This window comes from Nipponia nippon, unplaced genomic scaffold (genome assembly GCF_047370975.1).
Source record: "Nipponia nippon isolate SJK-2023a ecotype South Korea unplaced genomic scaffold, ASM4737097v1 scaffold_7, whole genome shotgun sequence".
In the NCBI taxonomy this organism is placed as follows: Eukaryota; Metazoa; Chordata; class Aves; order Pelecaniformes; family Threskiornithidae; genus Nipponia; species Nipponia nippon.
The window spans coordinates 34,443,435-34,466,291 of record NW_028262391.1 but is presented as its reverse complement, the minus strand read 5'-3'; the positions used below and the strand labels follow the sequence as shown (position 1 = coordinate 34,466,291).

At 40.7% G+C, this 22,857-nt stretch overlaps 1 protein-coding gene across 11 annotated transcripts in view; it reads right to left on the bottom strand.

Moving 5' to 3' along the window:
- Positions 1-2,795: 2,795 nt before the first annotated feature.
- The window catches only part of SLC12A4 (solute carrier family 12 member 4), a 64,262-nt gene continuing 44,200 nt past the window's right edge, over positions 2,796-22,857 (bottom strand). For 6 of the 11 annotated variants that reach the window (XM_087738634.1, XM_087738633.1, XM_087738632.1 and 3 more), the window contains 16 exons: positions 22,057-22,221; positions 21,874-21,972; positions 18,706-18,763; positions 17,084-17,258; positions 16,554-16,672; positions 15,972-16,070; positions 15,501-15,620; positions 14,644-14,748; positions 13,479-13,647; positions 12,228-12,423; positions 11,335-11,504; positions 11,023-11,154; positions 10,818-10,925; positions 9,810-9,994; positions 6,976-7,109; positions 4,666-5,836 (listed from right to left, as the gene is read on the bottom strand). In XM_087738634.1, coding sequence (XP_087594760.1) covers positions 5,745-5,836; positions 6,976-7,109; positions 9,810-9,994; positions 10,818-10,925; positions 11,023-11,154; positions 11,335-11,504; positions 12,228-12,423; positions 13,479-13,647; positions 14,644-14,748; positions 15,501-15,620; positions 15,972-16,070; positions 16,554-16,672; positions 17,084-17,258; positions 18,706-18,763; positions 21,874-21,972; positions 22,057-22,221 — 2,126 coding nt within the window. In that variant the 3' untranslated portion in view covers positions 4,666-5,744. Of the gene's footprint in view, positions 2,981-3,712; positions 4,034-4,286; positions 4,632-4,665; positions 5,837-6,975; positions 7,110-9,809; positions 9,995-10,817; positions 10,926-11,022; positions 11,155-11,334; positions 11,505-12,227; positions 12,424-13,478; positions 13,648-14,643; positions 14,749-15,500; positions 15,621-15,971; positions 16,071-16,553; positions 16,673-17,083; positions 17,259-18,705; positions 18,764-21,873; positions 21,973-22,056; positions 22,222-22,857 lie in introns of those variants that run through there. The other 5 variants (XR_015700308.1, XR_015700307.1, XR_015700306.1 and 2 more) reach the window with 5 other exon arrangements.

The following is a 22,857-nucleotide window of genomic DNA, read 5'->3' as shown; positions in this document are numbered from 1 at the left end:
TGTGTAACAAGAAAATCCTATGTATTCAGCTATATAAAGCAGGCAAGTTTGGCAAAACACTGCATTTGTATGACTTGCTACCTTATGACCTATATTAAGTCTTGAATTTACAATTTATGCCTCAATGTTAAGCTGTAATTCTTAAAATCCTTACTGTTGCTTGCAGATTGAGAGCAGGTCTTATGTAGAAGTAGTAACTGCCTGACATTTCAATGACCCAACCAAAAATGAACTCCCACAAACAGATCATGAGAAACTGAGGAGCAATAATCAAGATCGGTTCATAAGCTTACTGAGTTTGGGTTCTTTCTTTCTTTTTCTATTTCTGCAAACCCTTTTTTCATTCACCTGCTCTGCTGGCTGCTGGTTTTGCCTCTGGTTGGTGCACAATGCAAAGGACTAAGTTGTCAGAGAGGGACTACACATCTTGGCGGGGACAGAATCATACATAACATCATACACAACTGCTCAATGTAAGTCACAGTCTGTACAATAGATATATACACTCTTGTATTAAATCACATGGAAAACAGCATTTGTTGAGAGAGGGTCACCTCAGCTCTTATGTTTCAGTTTGCTGAAGAGAAGAGCTTTTCAAAGGTATCACTTTTCAAAATTTAAATGTCTGGGTTGGGTTGGAAAGAAGAACTTACATTCACTCGAGTTAATTGCCCTGACCTCCTGCAGAAGTGCCAAGGACAGGCCAACCCCATCTTACAAAAATACGAAGCTGGTGTTTCTCTTGAACCCTCCAACTGAGTTGTATGTGGCACATTCCCTACATTATGACAGCTATGGTTCAAATCCCTCCAGTACTTTACTGTAGTTGAGCCTTGGAGATTGCCTTATGTCTGGAGGTGTACGAACAATATTGTGTCCTCTGGCAGTGGTATTTCATTGGAAAGAGAAGAAGCTGCATCAAGAGGACATCTCCCATCTTGGAGCTGGCAGGCAAAACATGTGGTGAATTGTCTACTTTGGTTCTTCTGAAAAAGCATCATTTTATGAGGACTGACTTTGCCAGACGTTTAATTTTTCTCTCACATCCAATGCTGCAGTTTAAAGAGGAGTTTAAATGGGCATAACTTGTCGCTGCTGTCAAAAAGCATGGTCCCATCCCATTGCTACATGGCTGTGTGCCTGCTCGTGCCAGCACAAAATGGGCAGAGGTAGAAGACGCAAGAAGACGCAGGAGAGGGCCAGCAGGACTGCCTCTGGAAGCAGTAGCGAGCTATGGCAATTCAAAACCTTTCATGAAATTCCCTAGATTGGAGCTGAGAGGAGTGTTGAGCAAGAATGGTTAGATGGGTATCTGACAGCAGAAACATCATAGGCACCTCCTGGGTCGGGTGAAAGGAAACAGATGACTAGTATCCAAGCGCTGGATATTTATGCATCAAAATAGTAGCTCCCTGCTTTCATCTCCCTGTTGAAGCTAACCCAGAATATCCTCTCATAGATCCTGATTGCCTTCACTTAGAAGATTAGTGGCCCAGCTGGTATTTTCCTCTTCTAGCAATTCTGTAAAAACACCTTCTTTGGTGAGATAGCTCAATTTTTGTTTTACTTATTTAGTAACGGATGAGATTTATGCAGCATACAGTCTCATCCTCTGCCTCTTACATTTCTTTTAACATCATAGAATGTCTGCTTGCACAACACGGACCCCTAAAAGGTTGAGGCCTCTGCCCGAGGTCTCTAACTTTGTTACTAACCCGGTAGCAATGCCACCTCTGTTAGGCCAGGGACACATCCTGCCACGTTGCTCTTTCAGTAGTGACATTTATATTATTGACTTCGCCACTTTGCAGACATCACTGCAGGCTGGAGAGCCTCAGACCTTGTGGTGTCAGGTACCAACAGCTATCTCAGGAGCCCCACGAGACGGTGCAGAGAAGTGAAAGAGAACCTCAGACAAAGCCCTGCGCGGAGATAAGTTAGGGACACCTCCCGTTGCCACTCAGCACTAGCCGGGTACCCCTTTACTTTGGAAATTGCCCCTTTTGCTCAGCCTTTCACCCATTTCTCAGCTCAGATTTAGCCCGTCACACATAGTAAGTGCCCTGGCTGTCTAGCACTTCTTGAAGCGCGAGGACAGGCTTGCTTCAGGAACTGACAGAAGAAATGACCAGCAGGCCTGCCAGTAATAAGCAGTATCTGCCCGGCTGGCAGGCGCCTTCCCCAGCTAGAGGAAGAGACGTGCCCTTATGATGCTTTTCCCAACAGCGAGAGGCCTGCCTGCATTATTTTAAGGGTGGAGAGGGAATTTCGGAGAGAAGTTGCCAACTATAGACTCCACTTTAGTCGACTGTCTGCTGGCAGGGCGCATTCTGTTCAAAGAGCTGCCTGAGCTTGGAATATAAGAGTGCGACTACGATGGGAAATTTTCTTCAAAACCCCATCACCTCCCGGACTGCGCGGTACTTCGGACTGCTGCTGTCTGACGTGGCACATAGAGAGCGATGGGGTACCTCTCCCCAGGGGAAGACCTGGGCCAGTGACTATGCAGGGGGATAATTACTCCAGAACGGAATGAGAACTTTTGACCTCCGGAGCACAGCACGAGGCAGTTTTTCCCTTCCCAAGGGAACTACTGAAGAAGCAAACATTATTATGGATGACGCAGATGAGAAAATGAGAAATGGGGACAAGGGAGGAGGATGTATTGTTTAAATGGAAATTTTTTAATTTATCACGTTTCATTTCCTATCAGTGCATCTAGAATTCCAAGTAGTTCTGTTCAGATGAATAGCATGAAGAATTACCACTCAACACTAATTTCCACATCATCTGGGTAACTGCTGTGGTATTTCTTCAAGCCTAGGAGCCACCAAAGGAGGCAGCCCAGTGCCCTCTTGTGGGTCTCAGTGGCAAAACGTGTCCTGCAGACCAGTGCTATGAAAATGAGGGGAGCAAGGCACTGCCCCTCACAGAAAGCAAAGCAGCTTTTTGACTGCAGGTTTTTTTGGTTGCGAGTTTCCTGGAGGCGAAAGATAAAGCAAAGTGACATCTTTGTGCTACAGCAGGATTTTTTTAATAACTCACTAATTATTAAAACTATACCATAGAGGTTTTAAGTATAATTCTCTACACTGCTATACAAAGAGCTTAAATGAACTTTTGTCTTGTTGTGTTTTAATTGCAATGCTCTCATCTCCTTACCAAAAAGAGGTTTTAGAGTAGGCCCAGCAATGGAAGATGACCATTCAGTTACCCTCACAGAAGCTCACTCAACTAGAAATTACCTTCTTCAGTGGTATTTTTCTTACACGACCTTTTCCATGCCAGTTTTCACTGACACGTGCCCCTAGACTCTGCACTTTCATGTAAGCCAAGTCTCGGAGGAACTGATTTTGAACCTTCTATATCTAGAGCTGGTTTACATAACTGGAGCCTATGAAATCCTTGGGGTCCACACAATGCTGAATTAGAATTTTTTTTAATCCACATTGCATAGAATCCCCTCTGAAAACCTCACCTAATGCATCTGTAAGGATATTCACTTGGTTGGTTTGATGTTAAAAACATAATAAAGCCACAAACAGGTTACTTGGGTCAGGTAATGGATGGCACTGAAAGCCTTTTGTGAGGTGGAGTTACGTCATCCAAATGCATAAAATTTCATATTCGAAGTTTACGTTTGGTAAAAGAAAGTTAATATCTCAGACCTACAAAAGTCTGAGGAATAAATTTTCATAAGCTTTTTTTATTGCTCCTGTAAAAGAATGCTTGCAAATAGGTGTTAACCAGCATGATCGCTGTACACTTGCATACTACTACTCAGTCGTCCGAAGACGTAAAAATGATCCCTCTACAAATAGCACACTATTTACAAATAAGCAAGCTTTATTCTTTCCATTGGTTTTAAAATGCGAGTGAAATGAATTTTGATTTTCAAAACCAAAAAAGCAAAGACCGTTGTTAAAAAAATAAAAAATACCCAGTAGAGAGTGCACCCGAGAGTTGTTTCCTGGCTGTTGTCTTGCAGGGGTCTTGCACGCACTAATACCATCCTGCTCCCATTGAGTATGTCCTATTTCAGAGAGAGTAAAAACTTAGGGTTTAACTATAGAACTCTTATAAAAAGCCTTTTTTTGATCTTATTCAAGATAAAAGCCTGGATAGTTTCTCAGATTTCTATCTCACAGACAAATTGGTCATGCTGTTACCAGTGGACCAACCAGGAGTACTATCTCAGCAGGGCTGACAGAACTAGTATACCAACTAGCAAGAGCACACGGGTCAGGAATCACATCGGTCCACACCTTTCTTCCCATGCTACTCACCCATCCCACAGAGGTTAGCTCACGCTTGTCCCTTGCGTGGGATTACTGCTTTCCCAGTCAGCCAGAAATCTTGAGGGGGTGCCGGCTTGCGTGTGTTTCATAGTCTACAGGTACAGAGTTCTGCCTGGCTGTTGCATAGAGTAGTAACTCCAGACGCAGGAGCCTTTACTCACTGAGGCACGCCACCAGGCTGCTTTAAAGACTAAGCGGGCACCTCCACAGTGCAGGACTTGTGCCATTTGGGGGAGCACCACCACCTTTCCCTCACACAGCGGATCCGCTGGTGCTGATGCGCTGAAGTCCGATCACAGCAGTTCTGCGCAGGGAAGGACAGATGGGGTTTTCCTAGGTAATTCACCATAGCACACAGAACAGAGAATAGGTTCAAAGTGTATGCAACATTTTATTGAAAAAATACGAATGTTCTGTACATAAAGTACAACTCAAGGGGCTTGATAAAAGCTCCAGAGACTTATTGGTTAATATAGGTTGTCTTTTCTTCTTTTTTCCTCTAAGGGCATAAAGCATACAATGAAGGAGCAGGTCCCCTGTACTCGTGCAAGTGCAATCCCATCGCTGTGCGTGCACCGTAGCACCTGGCTCTACAGACGGGACTCCAACATGCTCAATGTACTTTGATGAATGGTCTGCAAGAAATTTAAAGCATGGAAGAACTGCACAGGACTGGTCCTTCAATCCACTGACGATTCAGAATTTATTGTGAGATCTCTGTTATCCTAAACAGTCTGCATCTGCGTATCCAATATTTCTGACAAATAAATACAAAAATAAATAGGGATCTGGCCTCACAGAACCTCAAGTCTCAGAAGCAACACAATTTGTAGCAAGCTACATACATAATTTCAACTATATCAACATAATTTATTTAAATCTCTATCAATAAATGTATTAAAAGTATAAATTCTTATCCAATACTGAGAGTTTAGTTCTGGAAATAAACCCAGAAAAACAAAGCTTTTTCAGTCCTCTCTTACAATTTAGTGTGCTCTTAGAAAATGCTTTAGAGCTGAACTTCAGCAGAAACTAGCTGCTATATAATGTAATTCTATTCCCCAAACCTAATATAAAAAGCTTTTAAAATCTTTTTACAGTAACTGGCTTTCATGTCCTAACTTTACATACAGTTACTAAAAATACTGCACATAGCAGTGCTGACTAAAAATAGGTTTAGTGTTAGAACTAGATGCACAAATGCTGGAGTACCAAAGCAGAAACTGAATAACGTGGCAGCTTCACAATTAACTTATGTTGCTAATTGGATGGTGTAACGATACTGCAATCCCAAAAGATATGTATGTTGCAAATGGAAAGACAATGAACAGGACTGGATGAGGAGAAAGTTAGGCAAAAAACCTTTTTTTCTTCTCCATTTAAAACTGGAATGTCCGTTATCGCCAAGAAGATAAATATAGACCAGCGTTAGAAGCTTGTACTAAATCAGGAGTAAATTGTGATGACTTCTCGGCCGCCGCCTCGAACAAGTAATACTCTCTCCAGACCCTCAGTCAAGACTTCAAGAAACTCCATGTCTGTTTCAGTGAAGTTAAGGACAAAAGAAGTATCAAAACCAAAATACACAGCGATTAGCCTCTGTACTGGGTTTCTGTGGCAAGGCTGTTGTAGCGGGGAGGCTGCAGGGGCAGGCTCTGTGAGATGAGACCAGGGGCTGTCCCCATGTTGGACAGAGCCAGTTTCAGCCAGCTCCAAAATGAACGCGCCGCTGCCCAAAGCTAAGCCCGTCGGTGATGCTGGTGGCACCAGGTTACATGGTCACACTCCCTCCCAGCCGCTCTCCACGAATATTGAGTGCTTTTCAGTCACAGTGGCTCAGCCTCTCCAGGGAAGGGTGAAGGAATAAGCATCCTCACCCAAAACCTCAAGTTTAAAATCTCTCCTAAGCTGTAGTAGCTGTGGTTGAAACCCCCTTATGCTACGAGGAATGTTTTTATCCTTTCTTTGGCCAGCACACTGTTGTGAAACAGACATTACTACTATCTAGATTTAGGAGAAAACAATCATTTGGTCTGTGATTTGTGACTCGTGACATAGATTTTTCGGCCCAGGCCAGTGAAAGGCTTGCTAATGTAATGGTAGAAACCAAGGCTAAAGAACAGCTGTGGACGGAGAACTGCGGTGCCAACAGGCTCACCAGATCACAACCCTCAGCTCCGGCCTTGCTCAGAGGCACGGTGCAGGTGTCCCTCTAAGTGCCTACGACCGTGGGTTTTAATTTTAACCTTACTGGAGCATTGCACTTGGAGCTAAGCTCCCAAATTCTGATGTGTGAGCTATGCCTGAGATACACCCTCTCCTTCGGGGCTTCTCTTCACTCGAGTTCAGACATCGCCCTGCCCAGAGCGCTGCCTGCTGTGAATGCCGCCTTAAACATCTGCTACATCCACTATTGATAATTAAATTAAATAAATAAAAAATTACATCAAGTAAGAATTTAGACAAGACTGATTTCAAACCTACAAGGCTTCCAGAGCAACCAGTGGCAACTTAAGACTTCAGGTAATCACTACATAACAGCCACGAGCCAGTACCCGCCGCTCAGTGGACACTTCGTCACATATTACAGCTCGGCAGCATTTGTGGCAAAATTAATTCAAGAGCGCAGATTAAAGGAAGATCTTCTACGTGGACCAGGCCTTGCCTGAAAGGATACAGTTTTCATCACCATCAGTATTCTTTGGAGGACCAGGCATGTTGAGGAGAACAAGTCTGGCATCATGGGATCTATTTACAATAACTTCATTGAGCTTCACTGCTGTATGCATTCTTCGGACATTAGATTGGTTCCTGTAGAAGAAGCACATTCAGACTTACTGTTACAAACATGCCTCTGAAAACTGAATTTTTAAAAAGGCCCTTAAAAGCATACCTGAAGTCTCCTAAATACCCTGTTAAATGGCAACACACAGTAAAATTTTTCAAACTTAATGATGAAGATACAAAAGAGATTTCACAGAGCTGTTCAGGTACTGCTAGTCCATCAGCTTTAAGATCCCTGGAGTCAAGTCTCCAGTTTACGAAGCTATATTGCTCTTCAAGAAGCACGTTTTATAAAGATGATTTACAGTCTTGCATAAGAAATTAAAACGCATTTGGACAAGGACAAATTGGTCTTTGACCGTCGACGCTTGTGACTGCAGAGCCTTCCCTTCTGGCAGCCTCTCCAGATCCCCTCGCTCCCATGGCAGCACAGAGCATGCACCTCTCTGGACTCAGTACCGGAAAACTCCTTCTCTGAGAGCCTTCGGAGCCGAGCAGGAGATGGGCACCATTGCGCTCAGTCCACACTTCCTATCGGTACACTTGTCTTTTTGTGTTGAACAGCAGTTGACGTCTCCAGAGAAAACCTGGTTTCCTACGGATTCGTAGGCTGGAACACAGCCTACAAACGGCTGGATGTGTGCCTGCTTATGGGGCTTTTCTGGTGCGTAATAAGGATTTTAACCTTTCCTTCGGTTGGAAACTAATCAATCTCTCTGCCTGGCTATTTGAAAGAAAAACTTAAGTAAGTATCTTTAAAAATCTCAATCGTGCTTTCAAATTTGAGTAGCCACTTGGTTCAAAAGTTATGGGAGAGAAGGGAATAGATGCAGCATGATCTCATAAGCCTCTGCTCCTTAAGAATCCAGGCTAAGAGAGGTAACAGGATTAATTATTCAGAATATATCATCACAAAATAACATCAATTCATGCAGTAAGAGAACTGTAAAGTATCCTTTGGGGAGTTTGAGCCAGGGAATGTTTCCTTCCTACAGGAAATTAACGATTATTTTGGTAACATAAAAGGAAAAACAATACAGGAATAGACTTCTCAAAGGGAGAATGTATTTGCAGCTTCGAGGATTTTCCACTTGTTTTTTTCTTAATTTTTATATATTAAAAACAAGTATTAGTAGAAACAAATCAAATATCTATCTGTAGTTTTGTTAATTCAGCTTTACATGTTATGAGTGAGTGTCTTTAGTAACCTTGCTGCTCTTCCAAATATTTCGGTTTGCAAAGAAATATTTTATACATACATAAAAGAGAAGATGCAATGGTAAGAATCATGTTTATTATACTAACAACACCATTTACCCACTTTGAATTACCTCTCTGGTATTTCACGTTCTTATGTAATTTAGAGCAAGGACATCCTCGGTCCTCACCACGTCAGCTTCAGAAAGCCAGGGCCAACACGGAGGCCGTGTTCCTGTACGTCTACAGGAAGCGAGGCAGAAACCAGCGCCAGAAACAATATACTGTTGTTAACTACGTATAGTTTTGGAAAAGCAATGGAAAACTAAAGGTTTGGTATTCTCTGAAGTGACATTTAAAATTGGCATCTCCCCAGTGATCTGAAGGTGTAGGCTGTAAGAAAGGGTTTGTTTAGTGTCCAGAAACTGCCAGAAATAACATTATAGCAGTGTTGTGGAACAAGAGCTTCTCTAAACAAGGGATGTTTCCCACTTCTTGTGTCATACTCTGCTTAAGAAAATAGGTTCAGACTTGTAATTGTTTTCTATCCTGACTTAGTTCTTGTTAGGACAACTCTTGTAGTTTATTACGTGCTATTTAGAATGATACTTAGTGTAAGTGGCTAATCCTGCTCCCTTTAAAAACTTTGCTAAGACTGCTCAACTCTAACTCCTTTTCTTTTCTTCCATAATTACATATAGTTTTCCTGCTTTTAGTTGAGAAGATGAAGTCTTCCCTCTCAACCATCTTAAGGTACTTCTAAGTTAAATAACAAACTTACAAGTTTTCCCACTCTCTGAAAGCATGGAAGAGGAAAAAGTACAGGTAGTTAACACCAAATTCAGCAGAATGTCTACAGTACATAAACTACGTATGATTCATCCTAAACCAGATTTGAATTCTCGCCGATTTATTAGGAAGAAAAATCTGGAACTTGCCAAGTATGCAAAGCTGACTGAGTGAACTCTTCGTGTAAGATGTAGTACATCAAAGAGGTCACAGGAGATTCACACGTTTTTATACAAAGCCACAAACAGAGCTTTACTTGTAGCTATTCAAGGGGCACACGCATGGTAATACTAACGCTGCTGGTATGTGTCAGTGCTCCTTCAACAGCAAGTCTGTCTTAAGAGAGTTTTATCACACACGTGTTCTATTCACAGTCATTCATCACCATCTCCACAGCTGCTTCCTTGCTGCATGAAACATCCCCACTACTCATTAGATTAGTGAAATTATCAGTCTGGTTTTTAACTGTGTTCTGTTGAGGTATTTGGGAGACAGGAGGAAAGTTATAATAGGATTTAACAGCTCCAACTTAGAATTTGACTATACCTAGTAAAATATCGAGGGATGTGTGCCACATTTAATTGGTTAGAGATTTCTCAGGAGGCTAACTGCTGTCTTTTCAGTAGTCAGGTCTCAATGTTTATTGCACAAGTCTAAACCAAGGATTAGGAGACAAAAGATAAAAGCACAGCACATCCAGAGTTTCAGGAGGTGCAAGCTGTTGACTCTGACAAGACTCACGGCTTAATGCTGATGAGATCTCTAAAGCTTCCCACAGCAGTGCCTCGGTTCCGCTTCTCAGCGTCACATTTCTCTTTTGTCCAGGTCATCTGGATGTTCTCAGGAACTGGGTCCCCCTCATCTTCTTCATCTGAGTAGAGGCTCTCCAGACGTGCTATTGAATGTCTGTCCTTTACCAGCTGAGCCTAGAGGGCACATGAATGACACGGTGAACTCGGGAGACTTTATTTTACATTCTCTGCTTTTGTTGAAGCAATGAAAAACTTTTTGTTCCATTGTATCCTTCATTTTGTACAGTCAATTTAGCATTTAGGACAGCTCTGATACCAAGCATCTGCCCTAGCCAATAATCCTACATACCAAACTGACTTTAAACGGTTTTGATGGGTGTAAGCTGTGCAGAATTTGGTCTAACAGAGGCCTGTATCTATACAAGAAAAAAAGACAGGCTATCCCACATCATGACACGGTCTGAAACAATGGACAAGCCTGACTCAGAAATGACAACAAAAAGAAGTTGGACAAACACATGCAGAAAAATGAGATCATTTGCACCCTTCATAGCTATGTGTCCTAACAGTCCAAACGGGAATGAAATCTTCAGTAGGAAAACAGGATATGCTATGAATTGGGACAAACCCCAGACATCCCATATAAAGCAAAAACAAGGTCAAGAAAGGGATGAGACTTACATCCTCAAGTCATCGCCTAGCATTTACATCACAAAGGGGAACACACACTGTAGAATACATTGTATACATTTGTATACACTGCCATCATTTTCCCCCGAAACAAATAATTTCTAGCATGGTTTTGCAAGTACAGGCAGGCTGTTCAATGACTACATGCAATTTTGGGAAACAAAAAAGCTACACTAGAAGTATTTCCTTGCATCTTTAGAACACAGGAGTTAAATATAAGCAGCAGCTATATAAAACACTACCAGGAAGGCACACTTTGTGTCATCCACCTCAGCAGCCCATAGCAAATCAACCACAAATTACATACCTCCCTTTCCCTCTCTGTTTTTGTCAGCCTCATTTGCCTCAGCATCTGAGATCTCTGCTCCATCATAAGAGTTCTCTCATAAGTATATGCTGAGATATCACTATTGTGCTGCAGAAATAAGAAACAAATACTGTGCTTGTAATCAAGTTATAACCACATACCACCATTTGCATCACAAAGTGAAAAACAGGCTCAAATCCCTTACCATTTCTACCACTTCTACCTCTGCCTCTATTCGGAGTTGATAGAGGAAAGTAGCCAAGTCCTTCTTCATCTGGATGCTGTTATCATCCATCTGAGCTACAGTAAAAATTCTCATTTTGCATTTTCTCCAAACCTGGTGAGGGAACGCAAACTCTCAGTATTTGAACCAATAACATTTTGCCCTACAAACCAGAAACTTAGCAATATATCCACTCTTGTTTATCAATACAAGCTCCACTAGTGGACCTCGTTTCTTTAAAGTAATGCACACAGAAGTAGTTGGCTGACAAACGTTCTTTGGCTAGCTCCTTACTTTGTGCTGTTTGAGAAGAAAAGGAAGCAACATCAACATGCCTCCATCATGCACAATCCACCACACGTCAATGTTGCCTTCATTGTAACGCTCATGGTTGCTGGGGTAGAAAGACACATTTTTGGGAACCAGCAGCGCGAGATGAGCTGCAGTTGTGCAGCGAACAGTACCTGCCCAAAAGGGGAAGAACAGACAGTTACTTCCAATTCTGCCAGAGTGATCTATGGTTTAAAGAAAAAAAAAAGTTACTCACTGAGCAAATGTCAGCAAACCATAAAAGTCATCACTTACATGAAGAAAAGTATGTACAGCAAGGCTTGTATAGACAGGTTGGACCAAAGGACAAAGCTAGGATAAAGCAAACTTACAGGAACACAAGCCCTATTTCACGTTTGAAACAAAAGCAGCAATCTTCAAAGCAAAGTATGAGGAGAAAGCATCTGCTCTGTTCTAATTTGACTGCGTTAAGTAACTGGACCATAGGGGAAGGAGAGGGATATAGGCAAGGAGAGTGTTAGCTCCAGTAGTGGAGAGAGATGGGTAGGTTAGGACCAGTGAAAGGACAAAGATTATGTAGGAAACAAATCATGGTTTGCCATAAAAACAGTACCTCTCAAGTCCATAATTTTTTAAGCATTCATTAGACAGATGAATTTTAGCTGCTAGATTAATCTTTGAAGACCTTCCATAGGTCTTTTACCTACAAGAAGTCATATTTCAAACATAGAGCAGTTTTGTGAGAAATTATCTACTTCACAATCAATACTAGAAAAAACAGACTAAAACCAAAAACTAATTTCACAAGGATTCTGTTAAAATCCCCTGTGTGTATCATATGTGTAATAAACATCTCTGTTCACAACGTTTGATCACACAGAACCTTTAAAGCTCACCTATAAATGTCTTCCATGACCTTGGATCTTCACTTTGTCTCCAGCCATACGGCCATCCCAAAACCACAGTATTATGTTTCATGCCACCTAGTCCACAGGACTGGATCAAGTGGGCAATTCCTTCTCGAACTTTATTGGCTACAACTACTTGACAAAATCCTTTCACCTTCTCAATGTCCATCATATTCTTAATAGTCTGCAAGACAGACAAGGAAAAACCTCACAACCAAGAGGAACCAAGTATTTCTCTATCGTGTGATTACAATGTAAATCCCTGGTTCATACATCCACACGTAAAACACATTTCAAAGCAAAGTTCTGCTCATCTGCTTTCCTTAATAAAACAGAAGAGAAAATACCCACTAATTGCGAATAATACTTGTTTAAAACACACTAACAGATTAAGAAAAGGGGTTTTTTGTTTGTGCTATAATCTCTTATTCAGAGTAGTAGCTAGCAATATCTGTATTACTATCTCACTTTCCATTTTCTAATCCTGAAACACTCACCTTTTTAAACCCAAAGTGAATTAACTTCATTCAGATTTCTATGTAACACGCTGTGTTATTACATTCAATTTACAAATATGAGCACCAAACCCCCACACCTATCAAAACCAACATACCCTTTATTTGTTTAAAAACTAAACAAACTTGGTCAACACATAGGCCTATGAATTAGTTTTCCCTTTAGAACAGTTTTCCTGCATAAAAAGCCTCTGGGGAGGAAAACAGCAATGTGCAGTTACTATACAAACAGGGCTATGGTGTCATGTTTATACAGTGAGGAAGATGAAATGATTTATTAACAAATTTTCAGGACCATCCTTCAACGCTTTTTGTAATCAATTTATCACCACACTGAAAGAGACAGAGCACATTCACTAAGCTTGTAATAACTGACAGTTATTGAAATGTGTGTTCAGAAAAATAAATAGTCCTCTTCCCTCCATTAATCAGCATACATAAACTTCCATAGTAATAACTTTTTATAAACGAAGACAGTTTCATGCAGTAAGGCTGTTTACATGAGTCGCAAGCATTGATCTTATTATATTCCCAAAGCCAGAACTGGCAGCTGAATCATGTCTGCAAGCCCTTTACTGAACAGCTGTAGTACTACTCAACTAGTCCTGTATTTCATGGAAGCCTTACTGATACGCTTCTTTCCATGTATGATTATGAAGCTTTTAAGTTAAGTTATCTACCCCCTCACCCCTTTTTACTTTAGGAATTTGTTTAAGACACTAACCTGTTCAGCAGCCTGGGCTTCTCCATAAGTTTCCAAGAAATTCCCTTGGATCACTGATCCTATGATAGTCAAACCTTTGCCAGCTTTCAGCTGAGATGCAAATGTTAACAATCTAGGGTATTTTACATGCAAATCTTCATCAAGTTTCAGAAGCACCAGCAACTGAGGCCTGGAGAAAATAAAAAAGGGAATGTATTTTTTACTAAGGCTTTATCAAAAACAATTCTAAAAAAACTACCCCCTCATCACTTTAATTGTGCTTGAATGTTTACTCTGAAACAGTACATTCTTTCTGTATCTGACGCATTAGAAGGGTTTTAATTAATGTTTTATTTCTCTTGATTCAAAGCAGCTTTGAAGCATTGAGGGAATTCTGCTGCTACATTGTTTTGACAGTCATAAAACCCATTCATGTACTTAGCTTAAGAGGCTTGCATTAGTGTCTTTTTTACGCAGTTGATTTTCAAGGTTCTTTTAAGTACTATTAGAGCACACACTGTGTTCATACTGCAAGGCTGTCCTTCCAGATCTCTCTGGATACTTGTGCCAAACAGTTGGGAAACATGACTATTTTCACCTAAACACAGATCCCACCTGCCTTCTGTGCCTTAAGGGATTGCTACACATCAATTAAATTATTTTCTCTCTTAAGCTATGGTTGAGCAAGTATAAAGAGATTTATGTAGATTCCTAGTCCTCTTCTTCAGAGCCTAAAGTTGTGCAATGCGTAACTGAGAGGAGGGTTCTTGCCCACTTTATCTGTCTTCAACACATAAAGCCAGAGGGAGAAATGTTGGCCACTGTTCCAGTTTTTAATCCTAGAATGATAGCATTCACTTCTTTGTGTCCCCAGTGCAAATTACCACGGGCCTCTGGACCTCTGTACTCTGAGACCTCCACCATTTCCCCAAGTTCTACTTCTGAATTCACCAATTCAGAGGTTGATTAAAGATCCAAAGGACACAAAAGCTGGGCTCGTACAGGGCCCACGCAGTAGGGCTTGGGCAGTGACAGGGCAGCTTACCTCAGACTCAACACTTTCTTTTTTTTAATATTCTGGGCATTTAAATTCATTCACACAGACCAAAACCATCTTGTTTGGAGTTCAGCTTAATTCCTTAAGTGATAATCATGACAGTGCATCTTATTAGTCTAAAATTAGTACCTCCAGTTTTTTGTGTGTGGAGGGCCCTCCTCCAGTCTGAGTAAGGCATATCTTGCTGCGCTGAGTGAAAGACCTCGGATACCATCACCCCATTCCTTCTCCGCACTGTGAAGAACACACAATTCAGCCAACATATGGTTTAATTGCACACTTACAGTCATGCTATAGAGAAATCATTACCTTATAATGAGTTTAATTATGTGATACATAGCACGCATCGCATGTACATTTATCATTTGTACATGTATGTCTGTGATACCACTTATCACACGAGAGAAATGCAAATGTTTCAGTCAAACGTATACTACAACACTGTGGTAGCACAACACATTCTGCGTTTAATTTGTAATCAACACTCCACTACAGAGAATGTGTCCCAAGCATAAACAGGTATTTCAATACCTGATTGGTTAAAATTAAGTTATGCAGCCATACTACAGCCTGACTCCATCAGATATAACAATCTCGGGCAACCTAACCTGCAGATTCAGCTTTTCAAGGACCGCTCTAGACAGACCTTTGCACCAGGGAAATTGGAATAACATGGCTGCCTTCAGGTGTTCGGGGCCTGAAGTAATTGTGTGTGATAGACAGCAGAAGGGTAGATCCCAGCTAGGGTTTCTGCTTCCTGTGACTCTTAAGTTTCACCAAACACCTTTAGAGGCTTAACAACAAAGCACTTCAGGGGCTTTTCTTTAGCACTGACACAGTAAAACAATGAAAAAAATGAACTAATAAGGGAAGCCCTCTAAGTCATATCTCTGGACAGTTCCTTCTCCAAATGTGAAGGCTACTGATAATTCATAAAAAATAGACCCCATCTCCTTCCTACCCTTTTCTATCTAGTTAATACTTACCCTTGGTATTCAATGTACTTGTAAATCATGCCTGCAATAAGCATAGCTACCAAAGCATAATACCAAGATGAGATGAACATCAGTGCCAGGCAAATACTCATGCCTAAAAATGAGAGGGCCCTGAAATGAAAAGCAAAGATATTAGTGAGCAGTGGGGTAGAAAAGATTAAAAACAAGTCAATTATTCTCTTGCTCTTTTTTCTTTAAATTGTCTATTCTGAACTGGCAGTGAAAGTGAAGCTTCCAGTGAATCTCCTCAGTCCTGAACAGTTTTAGTAACCTGTTGTTGGAATGAAACTCTCATGCTATTAAATATCTGGGTCTGGTCCACTATATTACATCAACGTACTCTTGTCTAGAACTGATATCTAGGGAAATAAAAGATGCCGAAAACCCTCAGGGAGAGAGTTCTTCTAAAACCTGCACTGTAGTTTACAAACTGGGCATTTAGCATGCTGGCCTTTTGCTTACCAGTGATAGTATTTAAATCGGGGCCGCCAGTTTGGAGTTCTAAGAAGTGTTTGTACCGCACATGCTAGATTAACAAAGAGGTAACACATCAGGAAAAACCTGCAGAAGCAAAAAAAGTACAAAACCTTTTAGCACACGCATTTATAGATTCTGGCACATATTATAATCATGACTGATTTACAGTCACGTGTGACTATCCCTCTGATTTTTATTAGCCTGAACCATCAGTATGAAGTAGTTACAACAGTTTAACTGGATCTCGTTAGATCTATCCACAACATCATCACTATCTTTGTTCTGTGACAAAAATAACACTTTCCCAAAGAAAATAACAATCCAGCTATACTAAAAACATATTTATTCACAGAATACTTCAGAGGAGAAACAAGTAGATTTACATGTAGAGCCCAAAATCAGAGAATTCATAGAAATAATAAGAGTGGAACTCGTGCTCCAGTTATTTGCTTTACTGGTTTAATACATGGTTCTGAAGGACAATCAAATTAGCAAAACTTAAGAGTATCACTCTCCCTCTGCCCCTGCTTTTTCTTTTCCTTAAATAGCAACCACCCTGTTTCTTACATTGAGAGAATTGGGGCCACCATGTCAAGTGAAGCAATAAGGATTCCCAGCTCAGCAATTAATGCTGTTAACAGAAGAGCCCATGTCGGTTCACCATTCGCTTTTCCATGACCAAAAATCTGAAGAAACAGAAACATTAAGCATATCTTCCAAGTATTTCATAAGGTGATAATGAAGGAAAAAAATAAAGAATTACATTTTAAAAAACAACAGTAATTTTCCTACATACTTTTTTCTCTAGAGCAAGGAGTCAAATTATTCTAATGGCTTTCTGTGCTTCACTGAATTAGATGTTAGACTTCTTCATGAAATTACCATATATGTCTATTCAAACTCCTTTAAGATTATTCCTAGTTTTTAACAAAAGTAAACAAAGCATTAAAATAAAAAAATATTGACCTTCACTTCAATACTGAGCAAATTAGGGAAAACAAATCTGATTTCCAAGAGCATAAAGTCAAATAGCTGGTTAGTTACTATGTACAGAATGCCTTTTGTTTTGCTTTGTTTTTTTTAAAAGATGTACAAACCCAGAGGAAAGGAATGATGTTGTCCTTTGCTATCGCCTGCAACAGCCGGGGGGCTCCGGTAAGGCTCTGTAAACCTGCTCCGCAGGTAGAGAAGAAGGATCCTATCACAATGACCCATGGTGAGGGCCACGAAAGGGTGCCCACCACTAAGTTCTTGTTCACTGCATCGCCATACCTGTAGAGAGGAACAGCCAGACATTCAAAGGAGTACTCTGACACTCACGTTTGGTTTTTTGGGTCAGTTTTAAGATGTCATTTAAATATTATTAAATATTACATATTTTCTTGATTAGGAAATGTAGGAAGTAGCAAACAAGCTGAGTTACTTTTGACACACAGATAGGAAGTGTCTGCAGCCTGATTTCAACAATTTGAAAACTTTCTTTTGATTATATATCATAAAACTCTTACATTATTATCACAACATTATTTTCCACTTTCACCAAGAAAGATGCAGTTCTTAACAAAACAATAAGTTTAATGTTTAAAACACCCAATATAATCCAGTATCAGACATCCCTACAGAAGACTTTGGGGGTTTGTTGGTTGGTTTGGTTTGTTTGTGGGTTTTTTTCTCAGACAATTATATTCACGAGCACTTCATTGCTTGTCCACTGGAAAGAGTCCATCAACATGAGGGAAGTTGTCAGAAAAAGTACTTGTAGACTCTAGCACTGGGAACACTGTTAATGGGTTTACAGACAGAAATGTTTGACAAATAATGATCCAAGGGCGGAGATAACCAAATACCAAACTTTGTCCAGTTACAGATGTCTGGTTGCATTTCTTAATTTGGTTTCTATGCAAGAAAATCATCACAAATGCTACGAGGAAATACTTCTTCCTATGAATACCACTATGAGTAATACAACATATATCAGTGCTACCTGCCTGTCCTGTAAGATTTTGCTTTGGCATAGGTCAGGGAATGTACATTATACTGGTCGCTGACTGAGGGGACCGTGGTCAGCAAGCACAAGGAAGATTAGAGCAACTTTGTGAGCTATTTGCTAAGATACTGTAGGCTGGAATCATTTCAGCTATTTGGCATACACTATTGACGTCACCAGTACTTTTACAAAAATCAGTAGCAGTACCTCATATGGCAATGAAGCTGAAAACAGTTTGCAAAGAGTAATTTTGCCAAACTCAGCAATTAACAAAAAGCAGACAATGAATGAGGCAAAAAATTAAGGTTCATCTGGAGAAGGAAAAGAGGAAGGAAAAAAAAAAGGGGGGGAGAATTTTAGTTGTTTCGTATCTCGCTTCTCTAGGGAAGAGAAAAAAAAGAATAGAATTTATAGTTTACTATTAGGGATCTGATCTTTGAACGAGTACCCCTGGAAACTGAAAAGGGTACGTCGATACAAGACAAAATAGGTTTGGGGTGGGGCGGAGCTGAGGGTGGGGAGGAATTAAGACATAGGATGGAAAATCTGTATCAAGTCGAATACAAGAAGATTCTCAAAACATTATTTACAATTTACATACAAATATGGTTTAAAAGGCACCCAGAAGGAAAAGCCAAAAAAAAAGGGGGGGGAGGGGGCACGAGATGGGAAAGAACACACTTCCCTGCAAGAAAGAAAAAGAAAGGAGAGCATTAAAGCACTAAAACTTACTTATCTCTCAGGACGACACCTTCTATGCAGGCTCCAAATAATAATACACAACTGAAGTCTTGAGTACAGAGTGTGCTAAGGAAGCAGGATTTATTTAGACATAGCAGATGAAAACAACCATAGAAAGTATTGTGGGAAGTTCAACATGTGCCTCTGTCCTACGGCATTTGCACTGCAGCATCTCTGTAAGTATGTGGTAAAGCTGGTGAGTAAATTAATGTCTCACTGCTCATATATACCTTCTAATACTAAAGTGACAAAGTTATTATTCTAAGTTTCAATTTTTAAAGAAGATAGTTTCAAATGTGACAATAAAGGAGATATCTTCAGACACAAGAGAAGGAGAGAGAAAACAAAGATATTTTAATATTAGTTTCTGTTCTATAGTAGCAGATTAAATTGATGTTTACATATAAAATTATTTCCTTTGAAGTTATTTTGAACATATAGCAAACCATTACCTCACACTTTCTCATTTTGTGGTCTCTGATGGCATTCACATCGCCAATAAGTCTTTGAATATTGGGTTTGTTATTAAACCATACTACTACTGCATTGGGGAGTACAAATACTTCAGGTTTTTTGGATCTGGCATTCCAGTAAAGTTTTTGATCTTGTGATTTAAGTTTACAGGAATGGTTAAGTCCTAAACTCTACCCTCTACCCCAAAAGGCAATTGTAAAATGCAGAGAGTGATAAAAGGGGAAATATTGATCACTCCTAAAAATTATGATGTAAGCCTTCCACTGGGTGGCGTATAAATATCTAGGTATAAAGTTACCACCACAAAATAAGTTTTGAGCTGTAAATATTTTAACACTAGAGCTAGGGGTTACATCTGTGACCTTTCTAATGTTTATTACGTTCACAGGCAACGCAGACTTCTTGGTACAGGGTCAGTTCCCAAAGTAACATCTGGAAAAGTTACTTAGCACTCCTAAGAAGCTGGGACAAGTGAGCTGGGATCCTGATTTACAGCTTGGCAAGGTTTGGCAAAAAACAGGTTCGAAACAGCAGAATTTCCAGGAGAGTCACCATCTCAGCCAGCTGCCCTTTTGGGTGGGATTTATTCAGAAAGCTCTTACAAAGAAGTTTTGCAGTCTTTGCTCATATTATTTGCCTTCTGTCTTTTCTTTTTTTTTTCAATCTCCTATGTTGATAAATTGTAGTTTAGGACACCAAAAGCTAGCTGAAGCTGAAAGACCTTGGCTTCATCTCTTCTTTAGCAGAAGAGAAGAGATTAAGACAGTCTTTCCTAAGCAAAGCTCCTGTGGTCCTAAGCCCTGAAGAGATGAATTACATACAAAACCCAGCAACTTCAACTGGGACAAAAGGCTGTTCCTCTGAACACACACTCAGCACCTAGAAATCTGGTATGAGGAACATTCTCATGTTCTGCAAATTAAGTACTTCAGTCTCAGTGGAAACAGGCGGGAAACGACGAGTCATTCACAGCTATGTGGAGCTCACTGCTGAGCACCATGTTTGTAACACTTCCACGAATGCCAGTTGGGGATGTGTCTAATAATCATGGAATAGCATTAAATCAGATGACTGTGTTAAAAATCAAGGGGAAAAAAAAAGAAAAAAATACAGCCCTGTAAGCTGATGTAAAATGATCTTGCTTCACTGACTTCAAAATAAATACATAAATCCATCGGTACCAGTGAGCAGCTGATTCTACACATGAACCTTCCCCCTCTCTCACCTCCCCCCCCCCCACCCCCCCAAAAAAAACCCACTTGGGGAACATCCAGTCTAATTTCTAACTCCAGTTTATCTTGCCCTAAAATGTTCAAGAAAGCATATGGAATCATTGAATCGTTTAGGCTGGAAAAGACCTTTAAGATCATTGAATCCAACCGTTAACCTAGCACTGCCAAGTCCACCACTAAACCACGTCCCTAAGCACCACATCTACCCATCTTCTAAATACCTCCAGGGATGGGGACTCAACTACTTCCCTGGGCAGCCTGTTCCAATGGCTGACAAGTCTTTCTGTGATGAAGTTTTTCCTAATATCCAACCTAAACCTCCCGTGCCGCAACTTGAGGCCATTTCCTCTCGTCCTATCGCTTGTTACTAGGGAGAAGAGACAGACCCCCACCTTGCCACAACCTCCTTTCAGGTAACTGTAGAGAGCAATAAGGTCTCCCCTCAGCCTCCTCTTCTCCAGGCTAAACAACCCCAGCTCCTCCAGGCTAAACAACAGCTGCTCCTCCTAAGACTTGTTCTCTAGACCCTTCACCAGCTTCATTGCCCTTCTCTGGACACACTCCAGCACCTCGATGTCCTTCTTGTAGTGAGGGGCCCAAACTGAACACAGTATTCAAGGTGCAGCCTCACCAGTGCCGAGTAGAGGGGGACGATCACTTCCCTAGTCCTGCTAGCCACATTATTTCTGATACAAGCCAAGATGCTATTGGCCTTCTTGGCCACCTGGGCACACTGCTGGCTCATGTTCAGCCGGCTGTAGACGAGCACCCCCAGGTCCTTTTCAGCCAGGCAGCTCTCCAGCCACTCTTCCCCAAGCCTGTAGTGTTGCATGGGGTTGTTGTGACCGAAGTGCAGGACCTGGCACTGAGCCTTGTTGAACCTCATACAGTTGGCCTTGGCCCATTGATCCAGCCTGTCCAGTTCCCTCTGCAGGGCTTTCCTACCCTCCAGCAGATCAACACTCCCTCACAACTTGGTGTCATCTGCAAATTTACTGAGGGTGCACTTGATCCCCTTGTCCAGATTGTTGATAAAGATATTAAACAGAACCATCACTCAAGCTAAATGGCCTTTTTTTTTTTTTTTTTAAGAAACTGAGATTTATGAGCTCTGCCATTTAAAGCCTTCCCTCATCTTAATGTTCCACTGCATCCTAAAAAATATAAAGCTGTATTCCACCAGCCTGAAAAGCTACAGACATTGCATAGCAAAGAAAAGCAAAGGAAATGCAAAAGAACAAAACAAAAAACCCAACACAAAAAGGAGGATGGAAAACAGGATAATAATTCTGATGCTTTCAGCTCAAGGACTGTTTGAGGGTTTTTTTCCACTGATCAATCATACTCACACTGATAATTTAGTCACCTGAAAGCAGTTCCACGAATCACATACACAGTCATTCATCTGAGTCACTTACAAAGTGCCAGAACTCTACTAATTTTAAAAGGATACAAACTAGTGATGTGGTGACAATAGCAAGAATTGTTCCAACAGGAATGGATTTCTGTGCATCTTTGAGGTCCCCTGATCTGTTTGAACCAGCCATGATACCTGAAAATACATTTTGGGTGTAAGATCAAGGGAGAGAAGAAAGCTCAGAGACCCAGGATGCCCTCTATGTCCCAGTCTTCTCACCAGTCACTGAAGGGAAGAAGATGCCAACCAGCACCATGAATGAAGTAGCTATATCTGAAAGCACATAGAGATGAAGGCTGTTCTTCTGGCCTGCTACATCGACAGATGGGTGATGTGCTTTCTCCAGTATCTCTCCTTTCTCCAAATAATTGCTCCATAAGTTATCTTCAATGTTGTTATCACACCACAGAAAAGAAAAGCATGTTTCAGTTCAAACCTGTTCTCATTAATAATGGGTCTACAACTGAAGATTACAAATGCAATTCATGCAATTTGGTGATCAACACAAATTAAGACATATACAAGTTACATGAAAGAAAATTTATATTGCATGCTTTCAAGGGCATCTGTAACAAAACCAATAAATACGTATGAATAGCCTACAGAAGTCTAAGCACTTTTTATCCTTTAATATTACTAAATGTAACATTCTTTTAACTTTATACCTATTTTAACCCCAATGAATACACTGAGTATTTTTAATGAACGACCATACCCACACATAATAGCTCAGGGAATCCAAAGCACCAATATTGACCAGCTTGCTTTCTTTAGACAGTGGAAGAATTACAGGATTATATGGTTGGCATTTGAAATTTCACTAACAAATGCTAAGTCCATTTTAGAAACTAAACTACTGGTTTCTGTGAAAACGGGAACCTTAGGCACTCGGCGCCTGCACAAAGCAACTGTCCTCTGGAGTTCATTTCAATAACGAACACTTTTCAATGATATTATATTCAGGAGTGGGCAAAGGAGGAGGTACGCTGTTTTTATACAGGTATTCTTATCTTTCAGGAC